This window comes from Chanos chanos, chromosome 1 (assembly GCF_902362185.1).
Source record: "Chanos chanos chromosome 1, fChaCha1.1, whole genome shotgun sequence".
Classification (NCBI taxonomy): Eukaryota; Metazoa; Chordata; class Actinopteri; order Gonorynchiformes; family Chanidae; genus Chanos; species Chanos chanos.
The window spans coordinates 15,551,552-15,572,479 of NC_044495.1; the positions used below are offsets into that span (position 1 = coordinate 15,551,552).

A 20,928-nucleotide genomic window follows, 5' to 3' on the forward strand; every position below is an offset into this window, starting at 1 on the left:
GCTTTCCCCTCCCTCAATGTCCACAGCTGATGTGCCCTTGAACAAGGCACTTAACCCCCAACTGCGCCGCAGGCATGCTGCCCACTGCTCCTGCGTCTGATGTGTGTGTGTGTGTGTGCTTGCTACTGGGTATATAACATGGGTTAAATGCAGAGGTTAAATTTACTGCTCACTGCTCAAAGTGTGTGTATGATCATGTAGATTCTATTCTATGAAAATCTTTGGTGTGGAGTGCAGTGAAGTTCCGACAATAACTCCCACCAAAATGTTCCCTAATTTGAAATAAGTTTACGAAGAGCAGAAGTTCATGACACACAATACATCGATCCACTGTATATGAATTATACAGGCTTTGGGGCTGGCAAGAATCTGAGGGGAGTAAAGGTGTGAGTGGAAGCTGGTAAACATGTTGTGGGCTAGAGAACTTCACGACTTAACAGGTAGCACTCCATGAGCCAGAGAGCTTCTCATAAGACTTTAATGGACCCAGAAAACCTCCAGCTCTTCCTCACTTTCCCAAAACTCCAAAAGTTCATACATCAGTTGTGGACCAGCAGCAGGTTCCTTTCCTCTCCAACACAAACTGGATAAAGTCCATAAATTCATATTTACCTGACTGCTATGAGACCACAACAGGAATTATACAGATCTCTGGCTTAATCCAAAGCGATCATTCCAGAAAATCTATGGACCTGTGGAGAAGAAAGTGAGCTGATTGGGAAACTAAAGCAAACATTCGGAACAGATGTTACATCAGTTTTTTGGTGGATGTTTACATTTTGGTTCTGCTTGCCACAGGCAAGTTTCTTTCCACCATACCTGTGTCTATATTGTCATTTGAAATTGCACTGGACTGCATTTCTGTAAGTCAGTCACCCAAACATCCACCCCAGGTGTGTGTTGGACAGGTACTTCATATTCCTCTGAGCTATATATAAGAAATATGAGAGAGACAGATTCAAACAGTGTTTTGATTTGTGTTTGTGCACCTGAAGAGGTAATCAATTTGCCCCATCTCTCCTCCTCTCCCATGGGGTTGGGTTTTTGCTTGCAGGCCAGATGAAAAATCCATAAATCCTGCTGGTGACATTTTTCCATCTGTTTTCGTATTCATTTGTGCTGTGTTTGTGGTCGGAGTGAGGTCAGTGATGGTCAGGGACTTTGTAATCCCACCTAGGTAAAATAGATGAGGACCAGGTCTTTCTCTTGCACCTTAAATGAAAAATTGTGATCCTGTGCGCTTACACAATTTTAAGCATAGCATCTAAAGGTCGAATAAATAGTTTTGTCTTAGTTCATTTATAACTTTTGCCTTTGTCTTCGTCTTGTCAAAGTCATAATTTGGTACCTGGATAATATGGGTAATCACCAGTGTTGGGGGTAACGAGTTACAAAGTAACATGTTACTGTAATTATGTTACTTTCCTCCATGACAAAGTAAAGCATTACAGTTCCTGGATTATCACAGCGTCCTTTCCTGCATTACACACACCTTTTCAAAAGAATGTTTTTCGTACTGGGTGCTAGTTGGTCAATACAGTGTTCCAATACAAATACATGATTATAGAGGCAGCTATGATCCAACACACACCTGTTCACCTTTAATTGTGTATTTATAATATGACTACCCACTGTCACTAAGGAGAGATTGGGTCCTTAACAGCAGCTTCCGTTAAATGGGACAAGACCGACAACTGGTTAGATAGCTGGCTAGCGACATCTAATACATTTGAGAAAACCCGAAAATATGGTGTCGCCAACCAGGACAATAATATTGAGAGCTTTAATGCTACTTTTAATCTCAGAATATAGATAATGCAGCTTTCGGCTTATGATGATACCAAAATGTATTATTAACTACCTCAGAAACTACCAGTAGTTAACCACTCAAGCTAAAAACAACATCCCAATTGATGTAGATACACTATAGTTATCATTGGATGGCTGAGCTTGTGTGTTTCTATTTTTTTTTACTGGTCAAAAATATGAACTCATGAATGAGGCCGCGCTTTATAGATATTTTAGAGCAGCTCAGGGGCATTCTTAGGCACGACGGCAAGCTATTGCATTGAAAATAAAGTAATGAAAGGATTATGGTGTTTGTCCTTGTATTTTTATGTGGTAAATTGGGGAATTTGTAGTTTTAGAGAGAAACTCAAAAGTAAAGTAATGAGTAGTGTAATTACTTTTCAAAAGGAGTAACGAGTAAAGTAATCCCATTACAATTTAAATAAGTAACTGGTAACGTATAACTAATTACTTTTTTTGAGTAACTATCCCAACACTGGTAATCACAGTGTTAAATTTTAACTGGATAACATGGCTTTTAAATTTTCTGCTGTTTCCACCTCAAACCACAATTCTACTTCAACTAACCTTGCACGACATTGAAAACTGGAGTGTCAAAGGTAAAAGAGAGAGAGAGAAATTGTATCTATCAGCAGTTCTTGCCTGTTCCCAAACTCCTGTCATTCACCCCATTCAAAAACTCCACAGACCAACAATCTGTGTGCGTCCATGCATGTGTGCATGTGTGCGTGTGTGCGTGCTTGTGTGAGTGCATGCGTGTTTGTGTGTGTGCATGTGTATGTATGTATGTACAATCCAGAGGACTGCTTATCTGCATGGTAAGTATATAGACTTCCATAGAATGCCAGTTCTCAGCTGAGAAAAGACAGAAAACTACAGAAACTACTACCTTTCTTTTTTATTCCCTGTCTTCCCCTGCCTCTTTCTCTATTCACATCTCTCTGTTGACCTGAGGCTGGCGCAAAGGACGGCAACACCAGCCAGATGTGCCTGTGCATCTGGACTGATAACACGGATACACAAACACTGACTCTCTAACACTGGTGATAATGTCACATCTTAGAAATACAAATCTGAAACACAAACACAAATACCAAAGCTAGACCCTCAATTTGGCCCACTTTGTGTTTGCATCAATCCATCTGTCCAATTGATCTTATACTCAGTGCACCCAGTAGTCCAGTTTACTCTGACAGTAGACTGATCTTAGCCCAAAACAGGTTTTCTGATTAGCACAGCCCTTCAGAACATACACCCCGCCAGCCCACCATGGAGTTTTGAAGGTGAAGACTGGAGCGAAAGCAGCAGGTTGTGTAAATACTAGTTATCATCTGTAACAAAGACAGGCTGGTGTGGACACATGCCATCAATGGAATCCTATACTCTGATCTGCTAAAGGTCTTTTCTGGGGCTTCAGATAGTAGCTTTGTTGGTTCATTTGTTCTAGCTACAGGTGGAGTTTGGCCAAGAGTGCATCTAAAAAAGACTGAGCCCTGTAACTAAACAATGACAGAGGCTTTTGAAGCATACTATATGATGAGATGACTGGGGGTCGGGGGTCGGGGGTCGGGGAGCGGAAAGGGGGGAGGGGGGGGCTGCTAGTAGACAACAAGACACAGAGGTGGCCAACGGAGTCACGCCATATTGCATCTGCCAACATGTTGTGTGTTTTTGAAAACCCACTTGGACAAAGACCCAAACTTTCTTTTTTTGCTTTTAACTGTTTGTTTATATTTGTACAGTGCAGTACTTCATCCAAAGAGGTGATGTCCAAGGTATTTTGTATGAAAGGAGTTTCATGCAGGCTGACAGCAAGAGAGATATAATAGGCTTTTTGGCTCAGCTGTACAAAGCTTGGTGTGAATTGAAGAAAATGATAAATGTAAGCTGTGAATGTTTAGTTGATGTGTTTGTGTAGAGAGAACGTGCAAAAAAGATGAGTTTACAGCTGAGGGCTGCTTTCATAAAATGTCGCCACAAAAAAGGATAGTGAATCAAAGGCCTTGCTTGCCATTGAGTAATGCAAAACATTTCTGTAATTCATTCAAGACTGAAGTGTCCAAACTTAAAATCTGAACGGGTGATATGTGAGAGGAACAACTACAAAGATGCCACACTCAATATGGCATCAACTCTTTCCCCGAAAGATTTCAGCAATATGTTCACGTTATTTTCAAGTTTTCGGCATCCATCTTGTTGGTGACAGTCTTATTTTGGAGTGTGGTTTGTTGAGACTCTTTAAATGCAGTATGTTTGCCTTGGTCTTTGAGGACATAGTGAATAGCCAACGTATCTGCCAACTTATCTGCCAACTTATCTGTTCTTTTTTCCCCCTCTTTTCAGAAAAGGACACGGAGAGGAGTTTTTCACTCCAGTTTTCTCATTTCCTCTCTGAATACGGTGCACACTGCTTCTTTCTCTATAGGATGAGTATGTGCTTCATTCTCATGACCGAAACAGGGATTCAGAGATGATTCTGTCATTAGACACCTGCGGTACTGGCTGCTCTCCCTTTGCTTTGATGTGTTCTCTCATCTCTTCAGTGAGCGAGCAATAACCGCAGTTCACTCCCCTGAGTGCTTCTCCAACTATTAAACGTCATTCTACACTCTCTTCCACCTTAGATACCCCATCAGCGAGACCATCTTGCCTATTCTCACCTGAACAGGTGTGTGCATTTCAATATCTCCTTCATCTCTCAATCCTTCTGGCAATTCTCTGAGCAAATACTGCCTCATAAATTATACAAAATAAGAAGAAAAATGAATTATGTTTATTTTTTACTGTAAATGTCCTATCGCGCTCTGTGACAGAGAAACAGAACAGATAGTCCTTGTAGGTACATGCACTGTTGGGCTGACAGTAGAACAGAGAGGATGGCACATCTCAGGCAAAAAAAAAAAAACTTTTTCTCAAGTAAAAGTTTTGGTATGAAATTTTAAACAGAAAAGTCTCACAGCTTGTCTAACAGTGAACATAAGTTTGGTGGATGTTGGTATGGGAGGCTTACATAGGCTTAGAGACTTCAAACTGTCTTTCTGGAGCCCTAGCATGGACAGCTCAGTGTGTGTGTGTGTCTGTCTTCCTTTGTGTACAGATTTACGTGTGCGTGTGTCTCTGCCGGCTGGGGGTCTCTCTGTGTTGGGTCTATGTGTCAACAAAGGTGTTTGTGAGACAAAGAGAAAGGGCACTGACCTCCACCACTCTCATTATTCATACTGTGCTGAGATTGATAAATATGCACATGCCTGATCATACTGATGGAGATGATTAGTCTCCTACTGCTCTCTCTCTTTCCCTCTCTCTCTCTCTCTCCTAGTCTCTCTCTCTCCCTCTCCCTCTCTCTCCCTCCCCCACTCTCTCTCTCGCTCTCTCTTTCTCTCTCTCTCTTTCTCTCTCTCTCTTCTAGTCTCTCTCTCTCCCTCTCCCTCTCTTTCCGTCCCCCGCCCTCTCCCTCTCTCTCTCTCTCTCTCTCTCTCTCTCTCTCTCTCTCTCTCTCTCTTTCTCCCTCTCTTCCTGTCTCATTCTCTTGCTCTCAGACCCAATTCAGAGAACTGTCAATATCATTCAGAACCTTAACCATGCTCAAAGTGGAGTTAAATGTGCCTAGACAAATGCAATTGTGTTTCCTTTAGTTGTATCTGAACTGTTCGGTAAATCCTGACATCCCTACCTTTAAAACACATTTCCACTCGGTGGATTTAAAATTGATTGAGGATCACTCTAGTTTACTGTAAACATCTCTTTGGCAGGGGTATTGGCAGTCTTTGCATAACAAACCAACTCTTGTTAAAATGGCTAGTTACTGTAATGTAAGTTTCTTTTAGTCTCAGGAATGCCAGTGTTTGTTCTGTTTGGAAATAAGTTTAATTGCTTGTTGCTGTGTAGCTGGTGCATTTAGAGCATAGCTAGAGAGACTCAGAGAATGTGTTTTATGTTGTTCCATGTATTAGTTCAAGTATGTGGCTCATGGTAAGTGGTACATCACTTCTACTTTTTCAGGCTTTAAAGCATGCTCTGTGGAAATTCCCATTCCGGGCAACTTGTCTCCCTTTCCATGGTCACACAATGATGAATGATCTAACACTGTTGTTCAACTCTTGAGAGTGTTCATGCCATTGACATTTGATTATGCAATTTGGGCATTTTGCCAGCAATGCAGTATTATTGCACAGTTGGCTATACAAGGTCTAAAACCCCAAAGAGCTCAAGGGGTATCTGATAAACATGTTCAGACAGAGAATAGAGGAAGTATCTGGTGTTGTAAATGAAGTGATTGTACCTCTGAGACTGAGAATCAGGTACGCAAGGACTAGAGGTAGATCAGAACTCATTTTTAATGCATTTAAAGGCTTCTACAGGATGTCATGTAATTAGCTGGCCATCTGCTCTCAAACACTCCTTCTTTCTTTCTTTCTTTCTTTCTTTCTTTCTTTCTTTCTTTCTTTCTTTCTTTTTTCACTGTCCTTCTTTTTCCTTCTCTGTATTTACTGTTCATTTCCTCCTTCCCTCTTAGTCTTTGCTTCTGCTGAAAATAGGGAGAAATGAATGTTTACTTTGATAGAATGATGCATCACGACATACCACTTTAGACCACTGAGGCATAAAATGTCAAGAATATTAGATTTAAAGTAAAATGCTCTCAAGGGCTGCCACCTGGATCCAAACAAAAATAGCCTTTAAAAACTTGAGCCCATTTTCAGCAATCAAATTCAAAATTCAAAAAGCTTCAAATCTGTGAATGAACTGAACTGTATCTGAATAAAAATTTAAGGACAACAAATATTTATGTTCTAACACTGCCCTCTGTTGGCAGAGAAAAAAGATTTACACAACCATTGACTGTCAGTGTACTGAAGAGTGTCTGAGGTATATGGGTGTAAACATGAACTCTGACCCTTATGGAAACTGCCCCCAAGTGCATGTGGGACATTTGTTCACTTTCTCTGAGAGCCATCTGTTGTCTTCAATGCCAGTGACGGTACCAACTGGGAGGCGCGCCAGTGCACGGCCTGAGGGAACTTCTACATTTCAATCTTCATTTAAAAACACTGTATGCGCCCGAGTTAAACCTGCATCAGCATAGCTAGGTTTCCCATATGCTTCTGAAAAATGTTTTTCATGAACAACTGGTGCAATTGAGTGTAAATGGCAAAACAAGGTTGAACAATATAGTATGGTGTGAGTTAGGTGTATTTACTGTGCATGAAACGCATCAGTCCTTTAAGCAGTTAGCTGTATAAATCAATGTATGTGACCTAATGAAGTTTTTCACAGTTGGAAAATACTCAAGCCTAATTGTAACAGCTGTTCAAACCTACTTTCACCATCTGCATAGTTTTTTTTGTTAATTTATAAACCACCCAGAAGCAATAAAATTTTGCCTCAATGAATTGGACTCTGGAGACATAGACCCTGAAGCCATCATAAGTTTGAAGACCCAAAAACAATCACTGGAGGACACTCTTCATGGTTGATTTGAAAGTTTGTCTCTGATTTTGAACAGCCAGACTACTGTGTGTGCTTCAAAACTGTTTTGCACAAGTTCGGCTTTTTTAAATCAGAGTGAAACTCTTGGCTTCTTCTCTGTCTGTTCTCAGTGACTCAGCCAATAAGAGCAAAAAATTCCTGAACAAAAAGAGGACAGTGCACATTGTGTGCATTACACTGCCAGAGCCGGAACACCTCCTCTTTCTTCAGTCTGCTTATGACCTTCTCCTCTGCTATCTTCATAAGCAATGTCTAATTCCCTCATTTCTAAAGTCCAGTCCTCTGCATCTAATTTATGTTGACTTTTCCAATTTCTGACACCTCCTGCATCTGCTCCAGCCTTCCTCCCGAAGATTTTGCCACTTTTGCTCAAGCAGAAGGTTGACAAGATCCACAGCTCTGCCCACACTCCCAAGATTACAGACTAAGCATTAAAGGTGTAATGGTTCTGAAACTGAGACCGAGGCTGAAACCGAGACCGCGATACAGACGTCCACGGTCTCGTGTCACAGTTCCAGGAGAAGCTGCTGGACTCTCCCATATCCTTCAGGTCTCCTGTTTGGGAACATGTTGCTTTTCCAGTGAACTACAATAGCAATGGGAAAAGACAAGTGGATAAGACGAAGGCAGTGTGCCGGCATTGTTCAGCTGAAATCAGGTATGTTGATGGCAGTGCATCAAACATGATTACTCATTTGAGACAGCATCATCCAAATGTGAATATCACTGGTACAAGGAAAAAAGAGTGGGGAGCAAACTGGAAATTGTGGCCGGTTTGCCATTGTTTACAAGTTTGTACAAGTTTATACGTTTACAAGTAAATTTATAATAAATGAAAAGAATTTTCATGTTTTGCAAGTCTTTTTTCACTGTACCGAAACCATACCGAACTGTGACTTCAAAACCGAGTTACGTACCGCACAGTGACTTTTGCGTACCATTACTCCCCTACTGAGCATACTAACCAACTTCTTGATCTTGCTGTACCCTCTCTACCCACGCCTCATACTGTCCTGCAACTCATAAGTTCCAACAGACCCAAAACCCGCCCTCTGAAAACACTGCTGTTGTCTCCCCTCCACACGTTCAATCATATTCTCCCTTGCATCACAGCTATTATAAACTTTTTACTAATCTTGTGCATCTTCCCTTGTCTCTTCAAAAAGAGTCATGCCCCTCCTCAAGAAGCCAGCCTTACATCAAACTGTCTTTAAAAACTACAGGCCAGAAAGTCTCCTGTCCTTTCTTAGTACTCTGTAAGACTTTGGAGCGTGATGTCTTCTGTCAGTCCTCTACTTGCTTATCCCAGAACTACCTCCTGGATCCATGCCAGTCAGGTCTCAAAGCTGCGTAATCAACAGAGACTGCTGTCCATGCAGTAACAGAGGCAGACCATTCTACCAGAACTGCCTTCCTCTCATCGGTGCTTATCTCCATGGACTTCTTTGTGACGTTCAGTGTTGTCAGTCATCTTATATTTCACTCCACTCTCTCAGATATACTAATTTCAGGCTCTGTCCTCTCATGGTTTGCTTCCTATCTGAAAGACTGCTCTCACAAGGTCACATAGAGAAGCTCAGTAACATCTCCATGCACACTCTCAGCTGGAGCTCCCCTACTATTCTCTCTCTACACAATGGGCCTAGTGCAAGACTCACTATTATGAATATTTTCTTTTTAAATGGTTCATACAAGCAATTTCAGATAACTCGTCACATTCACCAATTTTGTGTTCACCAATTTTCAGAAATTTAGAATTTTCTATTAGGCAGGAACAAAATTTACAGGTCACCCTGACCTGTCAATTGAGTCATGTACTGTCTGCGATTCCCTTGGGCTAAGAAACTTTCAGACCACTTAATTGTATTTTATTCATAGTTTTGAAGGAATTTTGAGATTGAATATATTTGACTTCATAATGAATAATCATGTTGAGGTTATCCTGCCTGACAGTGGTATTAGACTCTTTTACTCAGCTGCTTGAATCATATTGTAATCCAAATTTTGTTAAATATAATGGTATTATTAACATTAAATTGGCTATTGAAGCTAGCATATAATATTACAATATCAAAATCTCAAACTGACTAGAAGCATCACCTGTCACATATATATTCTCCTCATATTCTCATACATGGGCTTCCCCTCAATCTAATTTCAGCATTTGTCTTGTTCCATGAGTTCAGTTCCCCTGCTGACGTCATTAAAAATTATGTGTTTTCTTTTACTAATCTCCAAAAGCAGCGCTTCAAACTTTGAACTCATAAAGTTCTTCTTTTTTACTCTTGAATGCCATTTTTATGAATGATACTGCTGTACAAATGGGGCAAGCTATCTTGCCATAGGTGTCTCTTCAGTTCTCTTGAATGCATGCTCTTTTACAAAAAATACGGTATTCATCATGTTTCTGCAGGTCATTTACAGCAGTTTCACAAAGCTATGAGTGAATGTTGTATGTGACATGGCACTCCATTCATATGAGTCACAAAAAAAACTCACAAAAAAAACACACAAAAAAAGAAAGTTAAGCTAAGAATAGTGTTCTTGAAGGAGGCCTAATGTCTCCAGGCTCTATTCTTGCCTCACAGGTTCTCATGTAGTGGAAATGTACCAATCGAGGGACATGCCCATGGGCAAGCCTCTCTCCCTAACAACACATCCTGACAGTTTAAGCCTCTAGCTAGCCAGGCTGTCTGACTCCATAACCCCAGGGGGTGGATCAAGGCTTGCTCAATACAGCCTCTTTTTCTTTTCTCTTTTTTTTTTTTTTTTACAAGCAATGTTGTAACTGACCACCTATAATAATAACAACCTTACATACATTCCCTCATTCCCTCATTCAATCCAGACCAGGGCTATCTAAACCTACAACTGAGAATTGAAATTTTTGTAATGTAACCTATCAGGGACAAGTGACTGAGCAGGACTGGCCCCCTGCTGGGTCACCTTATCCATATGTCCCCCTCACAGTCAAGTGAATCTTTCTGGGTGGGTAGATTTCTTTCCATGATTAGACAATTAGATATCAAATATGTCAATCGGGCACATGTGCAGTGAGTCCACGGTGACCAAGTGTTACCCTATGGTTGAGTTAAGATTTGAAATGTTTTACCATGTCTTCCAGTTAAAGGTTTGGATGACGGACGTACTCACTGTTGCAGGAAAAGCAAATTTTAGAATTGTAGCTAATACAAAGTAGATCCAAAGCTACAGCCAGTCTTGAGCCGTTACCCATCCTTTATTCTTTGTACAGTGTGTTTTAAGGGTCCTTGGAAAACCAGAAGACAACACTGCTAATAGAGGTTCTTAGGAACTAAACTTTGTCAAGGGAATGTGCATGCTGGTCCAAATGGGGATTGCTATATAGCCAAGCATAGGTTAGCATTCCAATGTAAGTTATACAAGTCTAATGTAATGCAATTTCAGCCTTTTCCATTACCACTTTCCAACAGCTTTTTATAGACCAATTAGGGCAGCAGTGCACCACTACATATGTACATACAGAAACAGGTTCCCAGAGGCTTCAAAACTCATCGTATTTTTTCACACAAATTGGGATATCAGATGAGATCATCATGGACCAGGGGACAAATTGCAGCTCCAAGCTCATGAGGTAACTGCATTCTGAGTTTTGCATGAAGGTCATTAAGACTGTTTCTATCTCCCACAGCTGAGGCTTGGACAGTTTGGTCACTTGGTAGGTAGATTTAGTGTGTTTCTGAAGTGTATGCTACTGTACATTTGTGTCTGTCACGCTGAGACTGGGACAGTTTGCCTCCTTTCTTGCTTCACACAGAGAGGTACCCCAGATATCAAGTAGTTTTCTGCCATTACTTCAGGCTGACTACTAAAGTCCCCTCAAATGGAAGCTTTTTAAACAGAAATGTTTAATTTTCAAGAAAGTTTATTTAAGTTTTTTCATTATTGCATCTGTGGAAAATGCATTGCCATTTGCAGTCCTTCATTTCAATTTTTATTTGGTTCCAGAACCTGTTGCCCAAGCTGATAATGACAACCTTTTTCTAAAAGAATTTGCAGTTAACTGCAAAGACACTCGGCTCAGATTGTGTGTATACCTCGTTTTGAATTTTTTGTTAGTTATGACCAGTGTGTGATTTGTTATTTTTTAATATGGGGGACGGCCCAATGGCCAGCAGGAGGGATGGCCCAGTGGTCACTGACACTACTCTATAGAGTATATAGGGGGATGGCAGGTTAACAAGGGGGATGTATTTTGGTCATTTTGGTAACAAGGGGGATGGCATCTCCCTTCATCCCCCTAGAAATCGCCTACTGGTTATTACATTAATCATTAAAAGTTGCAATTCGCTGTAAAATTTTAAAGACCAGTAAATGTCACAAACTGAAATGTCAGTTGTGTAAAAAAAAGTTAGTGGGTAATTTTTTGAGCATTTATATTACAATATTAGCAAATTATTACTTTCTAAGTCTCTATTACCTTATTACCTTGTCATAGTTTGCACAGCTTGCAAATACAGCATACTATATGCTCAGTTATTTCATTATGAGCTAGATTTTGACTTATTGTCAAATAACTGGAGGCTTTATGAAATGACTATATATAGAATGAAACGATTATCTGACTTGCGATGGACTGACGACCTGTCCAGGGTGTTTCCCCGCCTTTCGCCCAATGAACGCTGGGATAGGCTCCAGTACCCCCTCGACCCTAATTAGGATAAGCGGCTTTGAAAATGAGTATTATCTGACAATGTTCTGATAAAGCAGTTGCAGCTGTTTAGATGCTGTTAAATAGAAGCCTATTGTTATGATGCTGAAGTTGAGCTTCATTTGCATGATAATTTCTGTGTGTGTTTACACAGACTGAATCCTAGCATCAAATCCTCTACAGGGTCTTTTATTGGATTTAACTTGAATTCATAAATGATTGGATGAATATGAGCTGTCATTGTCCTTTCCATTCTCAGAGCAATACTCAGTAACGGGAAGGAGAGGAGATGTTATTTTAGGACTTTGGAATGAGGGTCTGGTGTGACCAGCAGCTGGTTCATCCGCCAGAGCGGCAGATAATGTCTGTGTCCTGATGACTTCCAGATGAAATTGCATGCACAACAGCTGGAGACCTCTCTCTTCTTTCGGGGGAGGAGAGAGAAGGCTGAGAGTGTGGAATGGGGTATGAAAGCTCTGTGTGTGTTTAGTAGTGCACGGGGCTGTCTGAATGTTGATGCTGTGAAACTGGGAGCAGGCTGTGATGAGTCTTTGAGCTCTGTCAGAGAGCACCAAGGGACAAACAGGAGCGAGTGGTCACTATGATTCACTTGAAGATTTTCACCATCTCTATCCTCTACTGCAACATCTATATGTCAGCAGCTCTACACTGGAAGAGGGGTATGAAAAGAATGCACTGCTAAACCTTAAAATCAGACCACATGCTTAGACTGCACGTCAAATCTATTTACTCTTACCTGTACTCAAATGCTTTGGCTTATTGACAAAGACTGTTTAAAGCAATTTTCTAAAAACTCTAAGGAGTATCTAAAAAGTCTGTTTATAGTAGCATCAGCTCACAGGATGCTTTCTACACACCTGCACTGAAGTGAGCCAGATATAAGATATAAGTTCTCATAAAAAAACAACCTATTGTACCTTTAATTTAGCTAATCTTCATTTTAATGTAAAAATCAAAGTTTAAAACTGAGGAGGAATTTATAGTACTTTCACAAAGAACACTGACATTTTTATCACTCTTTAAACAAACAAAACAGTTTAACTCGCCATGTACCATTTTTATATCTTACAAATGAAATAACAGATTTGGATAACAATCATTGTTACTTTTTAAAAGTATTCTGTATCAGATGTGCTCTGAGTAAAATGTTACTTTAGTAAGCCCATTTATGTCAAATCTCAATTTTTGTTTGAGTGTATACTCAAATACATAAATGAGTAATAGGAACAATGTGTGCTCTCAAGTAACGGAGAGCTGTGTAACAGAGATTGGTTCATGCATGTTGTTGTCATTGGATCCAAACTGCAATAATTCTGTCAGCCAGAATCCAGCAGTTCCATCTCCACAGAACTCCCCAGTTCCCTAGAAGAAATTCCACGGAACACAATGTCAGCTCCTAGTATCATTATCAGATAGAGAACGGGAGTAGGGTACATTTTTTCAATTAATTGTTAGGAATTTTTATCAGTTAATTGTTGGACAGGCATCCTCGAACAGCTCAGCACTCTCTGTGTAGGGTAGACTGTTTTATGTGCGATGTTGTTATTGGACCCAAACTGGAAACATTCCTACTGGTCAGAATCCAACAGTTCTGTTTCCACAGAACTACCCAGTTCCTCAGAAAGAATTCCACATAACACAGTGTTAGTTCCTGGTACCTGGATTATCCAATACAGAGAGTAAGATGTATTGTTTCAAAGAAATATTAGACAGGTGTTTCGATGAGGTGCTGTGTTTACTTTAAATACCGTGCTGAAAGTGAACCATTATTGATTAAAATGCTTTACTGACACTTCACAGAGTGGAAAATGATGTGATGTTAGCTGGGTTTGGGGCAGATGTGGTACTTATGAGCACTTTCATGAGTATGTAGACCAACACGCTTGCTAACTCTAGTCAAACCAGCCTGGCCATTGGCTAGTTTATGCTGGCAACTGGAGAACAGTTAAATGTGAAATATGTTGGTCTGGCTTTAAAAGAACCACAGACAAACTTTGCACAGTGAGAAAACAAGAAAGTGACAGAGTCAAGAGACAGTAGTCTGTCTTTTTACCAATAGATTATTGTGCTATGATGGACCATACTTTTTTGTGACATGAACTTCAAGGTTTGGAAATTAGATTTTTGTCTTGTTGTGTCTTAGACTGCAGCCAAATATCTTTTAAGGTCTTTCTGGCAGGCCATCTAAAGTGATAATAAGTGTTTTGACTGGGGCAGCCTTTATATGGCTTCTGTGTATCTGAACTGACATACCATTACACTATGACATTGGGAAACACACAGAGTTCTTTGGGAGGACAGTGTGTGGAGATTGTTTGTAGAAAAGAAGCTGTCTCAGTGGGCCAGACTGCTTATTGTACAGGTTGGACTAGTAGTCAAAACATTTAGGTCCATACAAAGCATTTCTTTAATGAGCTTGATCGGGCACACTTCCCACATTGCTAGCTCAAGGAGATGGTAATTGAGCAGTGCATTTCTAGGACATTAACCTCTTAGATGGAGTCTTTGGTAGTGTTCAAATCTTACTATGGCTTCTGCCCAAAAGGTAATGTAAAAATGCATTTAATTTAATCTTTTTCATCATCCCTTATGAGGCACATAAATACAGGCTTGTGTGTATGCATGTGTGACGTTGTGAACCTCAATCTTATTCGTTACATGTGCTCCAACAGGTAGTGCTGATGGCTTTAGCTAATCTGACCTTTCTGGTGTTTGTCTTCTCATGACTGATCCATGTTAGTTCTGCTGGTGTGTGTCATCCGTAAAATGTAATGGTTGGAAATGAGGGCTCATCATATACTCGTGCTGCTGTCATCGTAAAATGAATGCCTCTGTAAAGCCCAGAGTTCTACAGGGCCTAACTCCAAACCCTCACACAGATTTCTATATCCAGTCTGCTAACGGGGAATTTTTGGCTGTTTTGTTTACATGAACTCTATTCCATGTAATTGCTGAGGTCTCTGCAAATTGTGTATGGACCCAATCCAAGGCTTTTTAACCTCCCACAAAAATAAATATTTGCTTGTGTTAACTAAACATGCTTAATGTCAGGCTTAAAAAACAAGGGGAAAAAAAGAATGAAAGAATGTGATTTTGCTACTTTGAGTTATAAGGGATGAATTATAGCTTGGACAAATGTTTAAATTAATTTATGAATACTGGTCAAAGAAGTTGTACGTGGTCAAGCCCTGGGTTTTATTTTTTATTTTTATACAATTAAAAGTGAACAAAGTGGGAATCCTAAAGAACATTCTTATTCACATGCAGAACCTTTCAAAAAGCTCAACAAATATGGACTTCCTTAAGGTTAGAAAATATCTGTAATCAGTGTGGACAGCACACTGTCTGGTTTAATTTTGTCCAGGCAAAAAAGACATCAGGTAGAAACTGGCAGGAAGTGGTCAGCAACAAAGAGAAAACATTGCTTTATTTTGAATGCTTTTCTTTTTATTTAAAGTAGATATCCAATCATTACGTACTTTTTTGGCTTTGACATTTTAGACACTCAACCTGTGAAAATTATGAGCTGTGTTTACAAGACATAATAATCATAATCCTTTTTTGTTTTATAATAGTCTCTTTGGATGGGTAAGGTTTCTTTGCAGAAAGGTTAATTGAAATTGAGAGGGAAACTAACACATTCAGTTTTCTTTAGGTTAGGTTGATTTTCTGCAGGACTGAGGTCTGGGCTCTGACAGGGCCATTCCAGGACATCAATCTTCCCTTTTTCAGCTATTTTATGGTTGGTTTCTTATGTGCTGTTGTGCTGTAAAATGAAGGTCTCTTAACTTTTTTTTACAGAGGGTGGCAGGTTCACCTCTAAAAATGTTGGTATTTGGAAATATTCATTTTCTCCTCTGTCTTGCACCTGTCCTCATTGACAAGAAAAAAACCCATAATATTATACTGCAACCACAATGCCTGACAGTAGGTGCTGTGTTCACTGGGTGACGGGTTGAGTTCAAGATATTTCAAATTAAATCCAAAGATTGTGAGATAGTTTGCCATGAGGTTTTGTGATGTTGAACATGTCCTCTGGCATAATTCAGATGTTCTTTGCTTGTCAGGAGAACCCTCCATCTTGTCATCCTGCCCTACAGCTCAGACCTGTAGGGACAATGTGGAATGCGTGTCACATGCATGGAGCGGCAGTCATAAAAATCACCTCTGGTTTTGCACTTAATATACTTTATGTAATCCTTATCTAACTGTTGTGTAATAAGTTTTTATATAGTCTTGAGAGGTGTGTGATAAGTAGTTGGTGCCCTGGACAAGTTCAGTCAATGAGAGAAGAGTGAATGTCCTTTAGTGCACTCTGACTAAACAAGTACTGCATTCCATGGCTTCCTGTGTTTGTATTTGTCAGTGTGATTTACAGCCTACTGCTTTCCTCCCGCATGCATGTTATTGAATACTACTAGCTGAGAGATGGATTGCTGTTTAAAAGAATGTTTATGTATTTTGTGAATCTAATGAGGACAAATACTATGATTCTGCACATACTTCTAAATAACAGCAAGTTTGATTTCAGTTATTTATTAGAACAGCTCAAGGACAAATACTTCCCTCTTCCGCAGCGTCAACAGCAAGCAAGTCACCTCACTAAAAAGTTTGAGTGCTTAAATGAAGGTCCACAGTGGTCTATTTGCACCAACCAGAGCCGTTGAGAAGGCAGCAGTCTTTATCACTGAGCAAATTATTTTGTGTGTTTCAGGGGTATACACATAGTCATTCAAAACTGAATGTTGTCATCTCATAGAGTTTTATTTGAAAATTAGCTTTATGTTTGGTTTGCCAGTGTCAAATCACTTGAGTCGGTTCAGTCCCAGTACCTTTATTGGGAGTGGTTTGTCCCATTCCCAATCAAAGTATTTCAACATTTATTTCAACCATGTGTTTTATCTCCACATCCTGCTACACAGTTTCAAACCAGCCTAAGAGCTGAACCTCTTAAACAGTCTCAGTCACTGCTAGAGTTTGATCAGTATGGTGGTAGAGATGCAGAATCTTTCAGTTAGAGACAATTTGGCATGGGACGTATGGGAGTGCTGGGTGACTGTGTTAGCATGTTGCTTTGGTTAAACCCTGTACCAAGAGAATGGGGTACATTAACTTTCAGTGGATGTGACTTTGCACGATGATGTAGACCAGACACGGTGTAGCAGCTCATTCTCAGCACAAGGCTGCAGCCCAGATGCCTATGCACTTTGATATCTCAGCCGCCGGCCTCCCTACTGTCTTTAAATCAAGCCTGTGAACTGTTAGCGAAAGAACCATAGTAATCTTCAGTCATGGGCACTGGGCAGATACCTGTAAAAAGTACAACCAGCCAATGAGCACCAAGTCTGCCTCAGTTCTAGCCAATCAAATATGTATTCATTCACACATGTAGGAAATTTTCTTTTCTTTTTTTTTTTAAAAGAAGGGGCTTTTTAAATGAACTTTCTAAATCACTCCTGCTCTCACTGTTTGCTCTGTCACTCTTTGCCAGCTCTTTACCCATCTGCATATAGAGTGAAGAGAAGCTCAGCAGCCTTAGTGAACCCCATCTTTCAGAAGACTGTTGAGGACACCGATCTGCTCTATGAGGTATATCACACCTGTTATTATCCCTCTTCATGAGAACAACCCAAGCATCTTTTTTTTGGGGGGGGGGGGGGGCTTTCCAACATGGTACGCTTTAATCTGTTTTCCTTTTCTGCAGCTTTCCCTTTTGGCAGCTACAGTTTTGGTCCATTTTGGTTTCTAAATATATTCAGGGGTTCTCAACTCCACTCTGATGGATTCAGAAGACAGCACACCTTTTTCTCAAACTAAGCACTACCACACCTAATTTGAATCATTCAACAGAAATATCACTTTCATGCAGAAGGTGATTTGTACGGGGATCCCCCTTGTTAGAAAAATGACCAAAAAGCATCCCCCTTGTTAACCTGCCATCCCCCTATATACTCTATACAGTAGTGTCAGTGACCACTGGGCCCTCCCCCCTGTTTGGCCATTTTGGCCATCCCCCCGTTAAAAAAATAATAAATCGCCTACTGCTTTCATGAATTACATATGATTTTGTCAGGTTTGAATCTAAATGTGTGGTTTAGTGGGTCTCACAGACTAGAGCTGAGAGAAACTGTTTAAGTTTATTTTCTTGCCTGGAATGCTTGAAGCTGCAGATCCAGTGGTCAGTGGGTGGTTCAACAGAGACTCAAACAATGGAAAGCTCGTCTCATACATCATTTTTTGACAAAACCATCTATCATTCAAGCATCTGTATCCCATACATCTTCAATACATTAGATCATTCAACTGGTCCACATCTAGGGGCCAACACACTGCATGTTAGCCATTACTCTGATGCTGGTCTGGGCACATGTACTGCAAGCTATGTTGTCTTTTACTGAATTCAGAAACAGAAATACATGCTTTTCCTCGTAGCACTTCATCAATGAATCAAGAGATTCAAGATTCAAGTGCTTCTCTTGGCTACCCATGTGTCCTCCTCTACCCTGTGAGAGGAAAGGAAACGACTAACTTTCAGCTCTGTCTTCAGCAAGGACTAGATTCACTTTTAATAATTTCCTCTCTTTTGCTCTGCTGTTTTGAAATTTCTTCTGAAGGTCTCAGCATTTTGAAAATGAAAGTTTTCAAACTGAGCTCAAGGCAAGATAAATCCATATATCCTTCTCAAAGACTCATTCAAAATGTTATATTGAGAATGAATATACTCAGATTACTGGTAATTGCAAACAGCAGTAATGAGCAGAAAATAGAGTCAGAAAATATCAATGATCTGATTTTTATCCGCTGGAAAGGTTAAAGGATTTCTGACAACTGTTTGCAATGAAGAACATATTTATTCACATTTACAGTATAAGGTTTAGAGTTGGACCTCACATAGTCTTAAACAGACAAGAATAGAGTACAGAACGGCTGTGTGATTGTTTTTATGTGCACAATAACTGGACCCTGCGACTACTTCACCTTCTGAGCGACAGAGAAGTGTGTGCAGCAGAGATACATTTGATATCTTGGTGTTTATAATGCATTTGGGTGTCTTTAATGGGCTATTTTTTAGACTTTTTGCATGATCATTTTTCTATCATTTGTCTCTAAAGTGTCCTTAAGGGACACTCAAATTTTTATTAGCAAAGGCAGCTGAGTGAGTTACTGCTGTCTTTTTCACTCTGGGCCAATTATTGCTTCTATTTTGGTTCCGATGAGTCATTTTGATTTTTTTTTTTTTCAGATCCTGTTGTCAGGGATGCATCTGGAGGAAGAGGACAGTACGTACAGAATTGAGGATGAAGAGCTTGCATCCCTGCGAAAGGTCAAGGCCTTGGAGGTCATCTGTGAGGATGTGCTGCCTAGGTCACTATCAGAAATTCGTCGCCTAGGACACCAACTAGCACAAAGACACGGTATCTTGTCAAAGGAGGACTTTGAGCGCACTGTACTTACCATGGTGTTTATAGCTCAACGGTCACCAAAGACCACCCCTGGCCACCAGAGGGCGATGTGGGCTGATGCCATGCTGGAGCTCTACAAAGCCATTAAAGGAGACCTGAGACCCCAGTGAGAGTGTCTCTAACCCTTTTCATCAGCAGTGACACTTCATATTCACATAGCTCATAGTTCCTAGACTTTATCTACGTTGCTCATTTACATTGTTTATTTACAGATAACCACTCATGGAGAATGTGGGGCAGTTGAAGCCATTCCTGATTACCGGAATTGCCTTAAATCTAGAAGGCTATCTCAGTGTACACTGCAGAATATTAATGGAAAGACTGCCGTTTATCCAAATTAAAACTGACCTGTCGATATCCAGTGTTTAAGGTGGTAATAAGGTTTTGCTAATAATTTCAATATGAAAAGGTTAACAGAACGTTTGTATCATGTGTCGTGTCTGAAAACAACAACAAAAAACCCTCACCTGGAAAACTGGAGAAACAGGAGTTGCTTCAGTCTGTTTTAAGTTGGAAATTTATCTAAACAGTCTGCATGTGTTTATGGGATCTTATGTGTGATGCCCTGATTTTACTTTGGTACTGTTATTATTCCATTTCAGAGGGGAAATGACCACAGCCATTGACAGCAGCACCTAAACTAGACACTGATCTGTTCATTTGCTGCTTTGAGCTTTTTCTCTTTCAACTCCTCAGGGCTGGAGCATTTTTATAAGGGACCGCAGAAATTAAAACCCACCATGTTACTCTGTATTGTAAGTAGTTCAACTGAAATATTACTCAGTCATATTTCTCAGTTCAGCAAGTTAGAAGCAAAAATCCAAGCAAACCCATGCCAACACCCCAATCCTGAATACTCATGCTCTTTCTCAACCAGTTGGTCTTGTACCACTGCCATACACTTGAAAATGTAAAATAGTACTTGAGCAAAAGCAGACTAGCAGCTCAGTTTTCAATACTTGACCTCCAAATAACAAGCAATTCACAGCCAACTTCAGTAAAAGGAAAAATTAGTCCTGAGTTTCTGTTTTGCAGGATCGGCTTTATCACAGTAAACCCATTTTAGTCTCAAAAATGATGTAAAAGTGAAAATTATTTTCATAGGTTTTTTATTTTTTATGCATGCTTCAACTGATTGCCTATTTAAACAAGTTGGTAGTTTGTTGTTTAAACAGTTTATTTGACATATAGACATACTTTCTAAATGAGTTATTGCTAGTGGTGTTTCAAGATGGACCCTGGTCGCCACCTTTGTTTCATTCAAAAACCAGGGCTGGTCCACTGGAGAGAGACCATAGCCTGTGGTACAGTGTGAGTTTTAAACAGTTTTACCTGGTGTTGTTCCAGGGAATACAGCATACCAAAAACCACAGATACTGAGTTTGGCATGACATGGTGCAAATTGATGGTGCAAACTAACATTACAGCAAAACAAAATTTAGCATACTGGAAATG

The 20,928-nt window shown here is 40.1% G+C and overlaps 1 protein-coding gene across 1 annotated transcript; it reads left to right on the plus strand.

The window, feature by feature from the left end:
- The first annotated feature begins 12,560 nt into the window (after nt 1-12,560).
- On the plus strand, nt 12,561-20,500 carry fam180a (family with sequence similarity 180 member A). The gene is made up of 3 exons (XM_030784954.1): nt 12,561-12,669; nt 17,502-17,599; nt 19,254-20,500. Exons 1-3 carry the CDS (start codon nt 12,591-12,593, stop codon nt 19,581-19,583), a joined length of 507 nt encoding a protein of 168 aa, XP_030640814.1. The 5' UTR covers nt 12,561-12,590; the 3' UTR covers nt 19,584-20,500.
- Nucleotides 20,501-20,928: the final 428 nt, after the last annotated feature.